This window comes from Rhodnius prolixus, unplaced genomic scaffold, assembly GCF_049639745.1.
Source record: "Rhodnius prolixus isolate KJV_2025 unplaced genomic scaffold, Rpr scaffold_15, whole genome shotgun sequence".
Classification (NCBI taxonomy): domain Eukaryota; kingdom Metazoa; phylum Arthropoda; class Insecta; order Hemiptera; family Reduviidae; genus Rhodnius; species Rhodnius prolixus.
The window spans coordinates 7048546-7062039 of record NW_027411605.1 but is presented as its reverse complement, the minus strand read 5'-3'; the positions used below and the strand labels follow the sequence as shown (position 1 = coordinate 7062039).

The window sequence follows — 13494 nt, the reverse complement described above, 5'->3', positions numbered from 1 at the left end:
GATTTAATCAGCCATGCCAATAGCCCGCAAGGAAGCTTGAATCTTATTCCTTTTCTCAATTTCATAGATTTTATTTTAAAAAAGTGATGGTCGCAAAATATTTTCGATTTCCTCTTAGATCTTTAGTTCTTATATAGTCAGATCTGCCAATAGAAATTATACAAACAAATTGTGGTCACGACCCCACATTCACATGAGTAATGCGAGGAAAGAAACAAGTAACATGTGTACTTCTTTTCGACCGAATTTCAGTTCTACATTATTCTTTTATTTTGGTTAAATCATAAATTTGTTTTAATTTTAAGCAATAAATATTTGTAGAATGATATAAGACTAACTTTAGATTTAATATTTGAATAAATTAATATTACTTGTGTTCACTGGTGATTGCTCCAATAGGTACAGCAGCAAATCTACGGAAAGAGGTTATCCGCAATAAGATACGAGCTATTGGCAAGATGGCGCGAGTATTCTCCGTCCTCAGGTAAATATAATTAGTTTCTTTTAAATGTTTTCTGCCTCCAAGAGGAGGTAGCATTCGTGCAGACTTTCAAGGGAAATAGTTTTGAAGGCCTTGGTGTGGAAAAAGTGGTTCTTCTTGAGGAGTGTGTAAGCTGTCCGATCAGCATGACCAGCAAACGAAAATACTGAAGGGATCCAAGGAAATTAGGTCGATGCCGCCAGAGGCAGTCGAAAGAGTCTTCTCACCAGATATTCACTTCCATCTAGTTTTGTCCATCACCCACCATTTACGAATATTGTTTCCAGATGGTTTACTTTGTTCTAATAAAGATTTTTATTACATTTAGAGAAGAGAGTGAAAGTGTCTTGCAGTTGAAAGGACTCACCCCAACAGGATCTCTTCCCCTGGGAGCTCTCTCTGGCGGAAAAACATCATTGAAGAATGGTAGGTGGAATCCTGAGAATATTCTTTAGATTAAGACTGATATTGCAGTTTGTTGCTTTTGCAGTGCGATTGTTTCTTCAAAGCCAATACTTGGAATATCCATGATTGGTTTCCGTGAAAGCCAGCTTCTTTTGTGGTCACACATCTGCGAACGGTCGTTTTATTTTTATTATAGCAGATAGTTGTGGAGGGGAGAATAGTAAAGGATCTAGAGTAAATCTTTATGTCAGGTGTAACGGACATTAGGAAGTTGGGAGTGAGACATCCTCAGTTGCAGACTCGCTACTCAGTCTCTGATTAATATGACATAAGGCAGAAATATTTTAAGTACTGAAACGATCTCAAGGTTTCACTGCGTGCTAATACCGAATTTGTTTTTGTTTTTCACAGCACTTCAAGGATTCTCTCCTAATCACAAGATTACATCATTTGCCGAGGCTAAAGGTCTAGATGCAATCAATGAGAGAATGCCTCCACGGAAGGATGTCCCGCCGTCACCGGTGTCCGATGAGAAGACACTGCCAGCAGGAGGCTCGACCACCAGTGCTTCTAATGCAGCCTCTGCTAACACTACATCTTCCGCTAACTCATGAGTCAATCAGCCTCATTTAAAAGTTAATATTCAAATTATATTCATTTTCTTAAACCATTTCATCCATTATTTGGGTCAACTAAAGAATTTGTCCGCCTCTGGCCATCAGAATATAGTAGTTTTACACTCGCTCCTCAAAAGGAGCGTTCACCAACAACCAAGAGAACACAAGCTCTAACTCCTCCATTGGCCCAAGTCCCCAATGCTTGCATCATTCCGAGTATTCCTCACAATCTATTGGAATGTTTGGTCAGTTGCTCTATTTCCTTTAAACATGCTGCCCACAGTGCACCATACAAGGTCTCTATAATTTAAAACATATTTCCTGGGAAGTTCTATGAAGGCTAGTTCTGTGTGAAGTGGTGTAGGCTAATGTGCCATTATGATTAGTAAGTTTTTTTGTTCGAAAATGCCGGAACTTTTCTTCACTCAGTGCTTCCATTGCTAGATTTGTAGTTTTATTTTAAATATTTTCTCTTGGAAATAATAAAGTTTTCTCAATTTTGGGAGCCGGATCTGTTTGGCTACCTTAATGTGCGCACCACAATTCTTGTTTCAGATGAAATGAAGAAGATAAAGAGGTTACTTCAAGTTTGGACGGGTCCCAATTTCTCCCCCTTTTTTGCGACATTATTTTGATTGAAGCAAAAAATAAATTACAAAATAAGACCCAGTTTTTTTGAATAATTTTTCTACTTCTTTTACCAGATAAATGATTAAAAAAATATTTATATTACAACAACAAAAAATGTATTCATTATATAATATAGTCTCTATATAATTATATTAATAATATAAATTAATAATAATTAATAACTATATATTTACGAAAGATAACAATTTTTTTCTTTTATTTCATTCATGTCTGCAATTAAATTATACAAAAACAAATTAATTAAAGAACTCTATAAAGTAATTAATAAGAAATGAAGGCAAGTGTGAATACTAAAAATATATGAAAAAGACCATTTATGAAAAAAAATTTATCTTGTTAATATTAATGGAAAAATAATTCCGGTTTGTTTTTACCTTTGATTGGATTATATCTGCTGAGGGAATGTAAGTAAATTATCTGTAGAGGCGAAAATAGAATTGTTGGAACCATTTAAAAGAAAATGTTTGATAATTATAAAGGTGGTGAGCGCGCGCATGCGTGTTAGCTGTTTTGGTGCCAGCAGGTCTGGACCTGACAGGTTCTCTTTAGTGGGGTTTTCACTCTTTCTGTTTCGCACACAAATTTTTCAATTTTTTTTTTCAACAAACAAAAAATTAAAAAATAGAAGAAAATAATAATAATTATAAAAATAAAAAGAGAAGAAATCATCATGTACGTCTGAGTTGGCAACATTGATTGTCCTAATTGTACCTACCAACCACTCAGCAGGACTGAGATTTCCTCGAGATCTGAGACAACTCTTCCCCCACCACCTACAATTAACCATGTGTCACTTTGTGCTAATTATTATGTACTATTACTTGTTATTATTTATAATATATATAATTCAAAGTTATAATAATTGTTTGACTTTTGTTTTGTTTTTGTAAATACAAAGTATATAATACAACAGAATCTATATGTTCAAGTTCTATAAATTATATGTTCTAAATATATATGTTCAGATTGAATTGTATGATCGGCCATGTTGGATGCTTTTTTCTTCCAGCTTTTTGTAGTTGGTAGCTGGGAGAGGAACATTCGGTTTTCCTTTCAAACAATCCAAGGAAGCAAGTGGAAATTCCTGCTCGGCTAGAGAACCCTTCTTTGAGAAAGGAAAGGTTAAAATTAAATCAAATGTGTTGTTTTGGTTCGTCTAAGGAAATAATTTGATTATGATTACACTTTGTTCTGGAACAAAATGTCCAAGTTTCACCCACATGTGGAGAACTTGTGGCGTTGTCGTGCTTGCAGCTGATTGCAGAGCCTTGGTGCTTTACGCTTGGCCCAAACACTTTCCTAGGTAAACATTGGTATTTTCTAAGCCGTGGCAGCTGCTGAATACAGCAAGATCATCTTTTCACTATATTATACTTGGTGAACATCATTGTTTGTGGTCTTGACCTTTGGCTTTCTCTCTCAACGTGTGGCTTGGACCATCTTCTAGAGGTAGGCCACACTTTATTCCCATCTTACGCTAAGTCCCCAATGATTGTAGTTGCCAAGATGATGAAAAGGACAAACCAAATACAGAAATCTTCGTCAGGAGTGGACCTTTTTTTCCATTAGAGCCCAATTCTCTTAACAAAAATCTATCTGCAAAAAATGAAATATTTTTGAATATTAATTTTTCTCCCATTAAAAAAGTCCCAATTTAATATGAAGAAGTTTTGGGAAGCTACAGTTGATAAGGGATGGTACAGGGTTGGGTCAATTATTATCGAAATTTGAACAGAAAACTGAATATAATGCATCCAAAATGTGATTGATCATCCAAATAATAGCCAAATTGTAATAAATGATATATTGTTATCATAATCTGCGATATCGAAGTTTAAATTATTGGATTGGCAACATCATGCTCTTCTAATCTACCCCTGAACAGAAATATTGTGTTTGTTCAGTTATTGTTTTGTTTTTAATGTTGATATCTTTGTTTTAAATAGTTTTTTTTGTAATTATCTAGTGTACAACTGATTGTGGGGGTATTGCAATTAATTAGGTATCTAGTCATGAGGTCGGTCCCAACCGTTCCCATATTTTTGTTACTTTTCTTACTTTTATTCTCTAATTTCATGTTTGTTAGGCCAACTATGAATTGGGTTCGAGGCTCGTATCAGATACCATATTAATAATAATTGGTTCCTTTTATTCTTCTTATTGTAAATATATAAATATATATATATTTAAATATATATATATATATTTATATCACACTTGTTACATCATTGTATATAATATATTAATGAAAATGTCATAAAAAGACATGTTATTTAAATTGTTTTCATTTTATTTTCCACTTGGAAGGTTTTATAATTTGTTTTATTTATTTCGCCAAGGTGTTGTAAACACACTTTTGTAACCCGGCAACCTCTATATTTGGCTAAATATTGATTGTACATACGTATCCAGCGCCTCTTGAATCATATTAAAGGATCTTCGGGAACTTTTGACCTACTCAAATTTAGCTTAATTTTAATGTAGAAGAAGTCGATCACAGTCTACTCTTGTTCTCAGTCCCCTACAAAGCTACAATTACCAACCTTTCACTAGGTAGCTCTATTTAGTTTTTTAAATTTATGTTCCACTTTTATTATTTTTACTCTGTTCACTTAAACTTTATTATTATTTTAACTCATTTTGCATATTCTGATTACTAATTGAGAAAGTTGAGTTTTCATTGGAGGAAAATGGGCGTTAAAATCTTATTAAAAAGAGATCATTCAAATTTGCTTAACCATCTCATCTTACACTTTTACGTATTTTGTAATTTTCTTCGATAACCTGAGAATTCAAAAGAAAATGCGGAATACGTAAAGTTTTTGTAAATTCGATGAAGACTAGTATTTTTCTTATTCTTTATAAATTTATTTATTATTATTTAAAAAAAAAATCGTTCATCAAATCTGATTTATGGGAAGTTTGGATTTTGAATTTTTATGGGGCGGAAGAGTCTCAAATTTTCAGTTCACTTTAAAAGCATTCTTTCACATAGGGCTTGTGAAAACACTGAAGCGTTCTTCTCCCTCCAGAATTCTAATTTGGTGCCTTTCAAGAAGTCAGTCAAGATATTCTGTTTATGACTTTGAGATGAGACACTGACTCTTTTTCTCTTACACTGCTTCGTCACATCGCTGCCGATTCGTGCATCGGCACGAATTTATTATTGTTCAACCGAATCATAATAAGAGTCCATAATCAACCCTCCTTTTCTTTTAATATAGTATTCATTTTTGGTAGAAAAATCTGTGTATTTTATCAGGGATAACATTTGGTGGCCCCTTCAGTATATATAAATGATTATCATGGCTTTGTTCGCCTGAACAACCCCAAAACCGTACCAAAGCTAGTTCCTCCTTAACAGGGGTAGGAGAATGTGATCAGTGATCAAATAAAAAACACACTAATATCACAAAATATTTATAAATAAATAATGTCTACTTTATTTAGAAATAAAACTTAAGAACTGATAAATATAATTACTAGGAGCGGTTATCAACACTTTAACAATCAGCTAGTTTTCACAATTTCTCATTTAAATAATTAACAGACTAATCGCACTAACAATTGTAAAATTATAATTAAAATATTTGAAAGTGAAGGAATTAAAATATTTTTAATTGATTTTTATAAGTTGCGTCATGCCATAATGTTTCTTACTTTCCAAAATAATAAGTAGCCAATACAGTAGAAAATACAGAATTGCCAAAATATCCTTCCTTATGTCCCTCCCAATTGATAAAATAGAGTTCGTGGCAACCTTGAAGTAAACTACCAGGCAGCTATTACCAGGGGATCTACAGAATTGACATTCCTGATGGACTCTCAGTAAATAGATAGAGAGGATAACCAGTTTACAGCTACACTGCCGGCCCGCAGTTCGAGCATATCTTCTTGAAGAGTCCGTGGGAGATACTCCAACCAGATATCACACTGTACGGCACTAGCAACACTTCTGAGAGGCAGTTTTTTCGAATGAGTTCCCGGAGTTTAGATCCAACCCTCTCCAACACCTTCCAACTAATTTAATTAATTACTTTACACTTTTTATTACGGCTTGAGCTTCTCGTGTGGTTGATGCTCCTAAGCGAAGATAAACCGCGTGAGGGAAGAGTAGTTTACTTCTCGAGTGAGTGGCGCAGTTGCATTCTCCGGGTTTCATCGTCTCTTCTACGCAGTGGAGCCGCCAGGTGACATACACTCGGTTATTTCCTAAAGGAGGGTGTCCTCGCTTTCTTATCCCATTCTTCCCCCCTAATGGGAAGTAATTTGCAAGACTGTATTGGGCACTCCAAAAATATGGAGGGTCTCTGCCCTGCAGCTCTGTTTCAGGGAAGAGAGATCACGTTTCAATACCAGCCATTTTTTACGCCTCGGCTACCAGCCGTGTACGAGATTCTGCACGATTGACGGCCAGTAAACGATCTTTCTACAAAAACCTCTATTTTCCGAGACTACCCAACTTCAGGATCAAGAGTTCCATTCTTCGCAATAACCATCCTTTAGACCTGGTCCTCCACTCAATCCAAACATCTGACCTCTGGCAAAGCTATTTCTCTCATTCTTGTTCAGCACCTTTCCAAACAACCGTACTCTCTCAGCTTCAGTACCTCGTTAAATTGCATTTTGTCCTTACTTTATCCAACCAGTTTTTCTGTGGAGACACCAGAACTCTACATTTCTACTGATCTTAACTTATACCTTGTTTTCTCAAGAGATGGCCCAGATCTACGCAGTATAGTGGATACTCTTAACAACCAAACAAATATACGAACGTACGTACAAATCAATGTGAATGAATCAGGTATCTATGCTGTCAATGTAAAATATTTTGCTAAATACTTGAAAAACAAACAAATAAGCTAACATGAAATTTAGCACACTAGGTGTTGTCAATTGTATAATGTCTCTTTGCTTTAATTAAAATGTTGCATGTATTATTTCTTTTACTTTTGGTTTTTCGTAATTTAAATGTAAAAAATATAAATATTATAATAATTATATAGTATAAAGAATTGAAGAAATTTTTAAACTTATATAAAAAAATGATACTTGAAATTTGTCTCTTATGTAATAAAATAAGCATACAAGTAAGAAGTGTGGAATGAAGAAAGCTCTTGCTATTTAAACCGGTATAGAAAAATGTTACGCGATGAAATCAAGTGTTTTGTTTTGAGTTTTGTTTTGTTTTTTAAAAAACACTTTTAAAACTCTTGAATAATTGTAAAATTTTATACATAACATAAATAATAATGAAAACACATTTCCGTTTACCATGTAAACAAAGAAATCGTATGAGTGCAGTAATATCTGCACTTCACACATGCAATGTATCTTCTAGGCCTCTAATTTGGTGTTTTATTTTGTTTATATTCTCTTCTTGTAAACGCTAACCCCTATTAATTTTTTGACGTGTCGTTTGAAAAATCATATAAATATATAAACATTTTTTCATGGGAAAAAGTAATTAAATACCGGAAAGACTTGTTTCACTGTATGTGCACTTAGTATTTATGTCAAAACTTTGTATATATAATATATTTATAGCAAAGGTATTCTTTCATATCGCAATAACTCCTCATTATATTATATTTACACTAAAATATTTCATTAACGTATTAATAATATAAAAACTTATTTGCTAAAAAAGTACAATTTTTAAATATTTTTCTCTTATTAAAAGCAACCAATTTGAAACAAAAAAAGTAAAACAAACACATATGTAAGCAATTCAAATTTTAGTAATCATGTAGAGGACATTTTTTCACAATTTTTAAATATAAATAAAACTAAAGTTAATACCTGAGAAAAAAAAATCTGAAATTGAAAATAAAATTTACTTATAAATAAATAATTAAGAGGTGATATGAACGAAAATTACTTCTTTGTGCTCAATATTTGAAGAGATTGTACTACATTCGACTTCCCTTTTTCCCAAACAGTTAAATTCTTGACGACGACAATTAGAGAAATAACCAAACTGAACATGTAATGTAATGTTTACAACATCACACAAGTAATACAACTATTAGGCAAAGTTATCATTAAGGAAGAAAACTGTAATTGCCATTGCATATTAAGTAAATGTAAACAGAGAAGCGATCTCTTGTTAATATTCCAGGCGCTGAAATGTCTAGGTTATCTTCCTCAGGTTACTTCTCCTTATCGCAGTGTTCTATAAGAGTTGGTGTGCTTAAGGTAGAAATAAGGGATTTCTTATGGTTTAATGAATGTTTCATAGGAATTTGTTGTATTTTGTTTTTATTATTCCAGTTATAATTACAATTTGAGCAAATACAAACGTTCTCATCATGTTCACTGTGCCCAGAAAATCTTGACCTGAGTAATTCCTTATAATAATAATAAATAATTTAGAGAAGTTGTGATGTGAAAGCATTCTAAATTTTGGAAAACTTTAAGCGAACACATTGTTCACAAATAATTCTCTCTAGAACTACTAGATTTCCCTGAGTTCACTTCGTGTACCGTTCACTAAAATCGCCCGGATTCACAGCAATATGCACACATTGCCTTTTGCTTTAGTGTGATACAGATTTGATACTTCTCATCGCTAAAGGTGATGCCATAGACCAAGATCCAATGAGTTGTGGTCAAGTGACAACTATGGACTGGTTTTCAAGTAACAATTGGTTCTCTGATTTTGAAGGCCTGGCCCAAATTAATGACTCTTGTGACACCGCTGTAAAAGCAAAGGCTCCAGGAGTATTTCCTGGGTATAATGCTGTTATCCCTTATTATTGATGCCTGGGCACGTTTTCGATTAACATCTATGATTTTGTACGCATTGTGAAAACGCTTATTATTTTTCATTCTACGACAGTTTAACTGCTTGGAACTGCTTGTTATAGCTTCATAAATATTCCACCCTCAGCTGACAGAAAAATTGGACTTACTTCTTTGATGTACATTTATTTAGGTTCTAAAGAACAAATCAAAAAAATATCTTGTACAGTCATTTTATGTACCAGTTCATGTTTTTTAATTAAAGTTTTTGCTTAATTTTTATTAATTCATACTTTTATAATATAAACATACATATATTGGATAAAACATTCAAATATATTCTTAAAGGAATTACAGGCTTCAGAAATATTTAGTGCATATTAAAGATTACTTACTGTTTGGTCCAAAATTAGCTCAGGTTCGTTTGTCAGAAGTGAACGTGTTTATTCCTCTTGCAGATTTGTTTACATATGCTCAACGTTTTTTGTTTTTTATCTTACTGTCAGTGCTAACGTGTCGTTATCCTATTTTAATTGCTTGAATCCTTCACAGATTTTTTTTTGAAAATCATTCTAGAAATTAATTAAAAAAAATTTTTAAAAAGGTCTTGATTTATTGAGCGAATAACTTTTTTCGTAAATATTTACAAAAATGAAAAAATCAACAACATTTAAATTTCTAAAATTCTCTTTTCCCGGAAGGAAAAAAAAAAAAACTAAATCAATTTAGGAGTCTAGTATAACTTTTCTAGATAATAAATTAATTACAAAAAATCTCTGCTTTATTCTTTGTACACGTTTTAAAAAATTCGATTTACCAATATTCTATTACCTTTTATTTATTTGTTTTTATTTGTTGTACAAAAATGATCTTTTCCAAAACTTATTTATTAAGATTTACATGTAAGTAAATATAAATATATATATAAAAATATAAGAAACTTATTGCCTTCTTGATAACAATTACTTAAATGAAATAAAAAATGTTTTATAATAATTTATTATTATAATTAAAAGCGAACTTGTGTGGTTTCTTTAGTTTTCATTGTCGTTTTTGTTAGGAAGATCTATAATAAAAGTAATTGTTACAATGTCTTATATGACTGAATCAAAATGTTTGTGGTATCGTTAGAAACAAACGTGTTCTTTTTTATTCTTTATTGATGTATCATTAAAGATGATCCCCCCGTTAAAATGATATCCTTTTTATTATTTTTTTCGCCTCTAGTATGAAAAATTAGTTAGTATGATGATTGTAGTTACAAAATAAACAAAAAAATTTATTTGGTTTAAAATAGTTTTACAGCTGCACCGTAGATGTTTCTTAAAGTAGTTACGATCACAAGTTTCATTTGAGAAAAACAATTCGTAGCCTTGAATGAACCAGAAGCAGCAATCATTTCTTGTTTTGGATTTAAAAATCTATAGAAAAATGGTTAGAAAATATAGTACTCTTGCACTTGGCAAAAATAATTATGTTATCACCGCATTATAATTGCTTCCTAATTTATGCAGAAGTGGGCGTTGTTTTAAATATCTGATATAATTACTTCTTTTTCTTCAGGCTTAGTCTACTCCCTCTATATATCTACATGAGTTGTATCTTGATGTTTGGAGCTATACTTATTCGTTTGATAAACAACGTAGTAGAACCTTCAATTGCGACTGTCACTTGCATCTCATCTATCACTTAGAAATAGTTACAATAAAAAATAAAACAAAAAAAATAAAATATTAATCCCAGACGCGCTATTTTAGATTTTCTCTTCGTAGAAGCCTTTGCCACAGCTTACTGTTCATAGATAGAAACATAGTTGTCTGAAGCAAAAGAACACATTCCGAAGGCTAGCAGTACTCTGAGAAGACTCCGGGCGCGGATTGGCGTTAGATTTCTTCAAAGGCATCCATTAAGTAATGGATAAGATTAAAAACCCTTTATTCTATTTACCAAACCTTGCGAATTTTAAACCTTATACCAACCAGTAGAGTTGTCCAACCGTTTGGGTTTTTTGGGACACAATTAGTCGAGAAGCAACAAAAAAAAATGAGCAAATTATCATTTAAAAGTCTTTTCATCATTAATCATTTTGCATTATCCGAGTAGATGACAATACATACCCAACTGTTATATTTGATCATAATATCTGTTTGTGGTCGGTCACTAAAATCTAAGTAAGCATTGTTTTCAAGAAATTGTTATTTATCACAAAGTAAAAGAATCGAAGTCTCTGAATCACGTACTCGGAATGATGATAGTCTACATTTGTCATCCTTATCGTGAACGCATTTGGAAGATTCGCCCCAAACGAGTACTTTTTAATAATTGCTCTAGTTTGATAAAAAATAATGAATAATTCTTTAAACGATTCCATCAAATGCAAAAAAGGTAAGCAACAGTTTGTCAGTAGATAGCAATAATTCTTAACTAGATTGCGAAGAGATCGTTTGACACGGTGAGCACTCTTCCATTGCGCAAGATGTTTGTTTTAGTTCACTTTTAAATACACGTTATAAAGTGTAGTAGTTAATTTGGAAACTCAACTTTTTGTCAAGATAATACCTCTTCATCAATCTGTCTAAAAAAATAAGCTAAAGAAATTTTTTTGTTTATTTTCTGCGAATATGTCATCATTTCAAAGATTTTAAAAAAAGTTAATGGAGTATAATGTGGATTTCTTAAAACATTTGTAAATAAATTATTTAAAATCTGTGTAAATATTTCGTTGAAAAAAAAATAGTAGGGATAATTAAATGACAAAAACAAGAAAAAAAATCGGTTTGGGTTCTTTCTATTCAGAAAAATGTTATTCAAGTAAATATTTGTTTGATGTGAGGAATGGAGCAGGGCGATTGTTTTTCGGGGATTTTTTTGTTTTTAATGTTGGTAACATAACAATTCGCATACTAAAATAGTGATCCACACAAAAATGCATTCTTAAATTTTCCCTTCTGAAGTATTTCTGAGTTTTAAAGTATTAATGTTTAATAGAAATATTATTTAACAAAAAATGATACTAATCTAACGAACAGATTTGGCTATTTTGTTGCAAGCGGAAGAGGTTAGCTTCAGAACGAAGGCAGTTTTACTATATACTTTCATTACCAAATTAATTGTAAACGGATGTACAAATAACTTTTTAAAAAAGAATCTTTCTCCTTTTGTTACTTCTTTGTTTTTGAAAAAATAAGTATATTTAAAAAATTAAAATCATTTATAAATAACCTTATACATAGTATATAATTAATGCTATGATTACTTATGTAATGTGTACATATTGAGACTCACATTATGATATGACGAGTGCCATTCTACCAGTTTATCTTTTCTCCTTCTTTTCATATTAATAAAGGTTTATTATATAAACAAAATATAAATATATATAAAAAAATAATAATAAAATACAAATTAATAAATAAACATGTAAACTCAATGCCTCCTGAATTGTTGGTGATGAGTTTGAGATTTTGTTGATACAATAAAGGATGAAACATTCATTTGTATAATACTTTTATTGACCCTAAATATTCTTAAGTCTCAAAGCTGGGGCATGCTATATGTTAAGTTCACTGAAGTAGACTAGGTCTCTTTTCCGTGTTTACCCAATCTTACTTCTAGGGTCATCTAAGCTGCCTCAATTTTGGAATGAGAAATCATGGTTGTGGTTCAGGCAAATTGAAGCTATATTGAATCGTACAGAGCACGTTGTGAAGAAAACAAACTACTAGTGCTGACTGTGCAGCTGCAGTAACAAATTCTCACCAAAGTTGCTGGAATGGAGCAAGAGCAATGCGCGTCGAAGAGACTAGGCCAGGCAATATGACCGGAGGATACCCTCACAACTGTTTTAGCAGATGTAAATCCAGGCAGACAACCAAATGACAGAGTTGGTTTCATACAGTGTGGCAAAGTGCACTGGAAGGAGTCTAACCTTATTTCTTAAAAATATACTTACTTTGTACAGCCAAAATTAATCAATCTAATACAATTGATTCTTTATGGGATTCTGAACAAATGATGAACTAAATAGAAATGTTTATACAGGTAGGTAAGTAGGAACGCATATTGCTTCATCCGCTAGGACGAGTAAATAATCTGGGCCATTGGACAGTCCATAGGAAGGTTCAGAAATATGAATAACTTATAGAGAGCTATTCAGTCACAGAGGCAAAATACTTAGTAGTTAGGCTTTTACAACAGACCACTAAAATAACAAATGCTAATGTTTCTACTTGCATGTTTTCTATTCGTTTATCTGCGATCACAATTTCGTTACATAAACATTCGTACTCAATCCTCACATGAATCGTAATTACCGAAATTTGTGCAATTGAATTCCCTTGAAATTTAAAAATTATAGTAAAAAGTAGAAGAATTCAATTTAATACAAGTTAAACAACAGGATATTTAGCTCAAGGATAAGTGATTGCCATTGTGGGTTCTTAAATAAATGTCAAACTTGAATATTTTTCGATTTTGAGTAATGCATTCGCTATGCCCTGTACGTTCAGGAGAAAACAAAATTTGTATTTGTGGTGAAACTTCTAAATCGAAAGACTGCACGATATTACTTTCTATTTATATCAAAAGAATAGATTT

General features: G+C 32.1%; 1 protein-coding gene across 8 annotated transcripts in view; it reads left to right on the top strand.

Annotated features, from left to right (window-relative positions):
• Nucleotides 1–12390, top strand: part of LOC141454944 (serine/threonine-protein phosphatase 2B catalytic subunit 3-like) — a 135565-nt gene extending 123175 nt beyond the window's left edge. For 4 of the 8 annotated variants that reach the window (XM_074129659.1, XM_074129660.1, XM_074129656.1 and 1 more), the window contains 4 exons: nucleotides 400–484; nucleotides 810–907; nucleotides 1298–1521; nucleotides 2059–12390. In XM_074129659.1, the coding sequence (XP_073985760.1) occupies nucleotides 400–484; nucleotides 810–907; nucleotides 1298–1500 (386 nt within the window). In that variant the 3' untranslated portion in view covers nucleotides 1501–1521; nucleotides 2059–12390. The remainder of the gene's footprint in view (nucleotides 1–399; nucleotides 485–809; nucleotides 908–1297; nucleotides 1522–2058) is intronic. The other 4 variants (XM_074129655.1, XM_074129658.1, XM_074129654.1 and 1 more) reach the window with 2 other exon arrangements.
• The last annotated feature ends 1104 nt before the right edge of the window (nucleotides 12391–13494 follow it).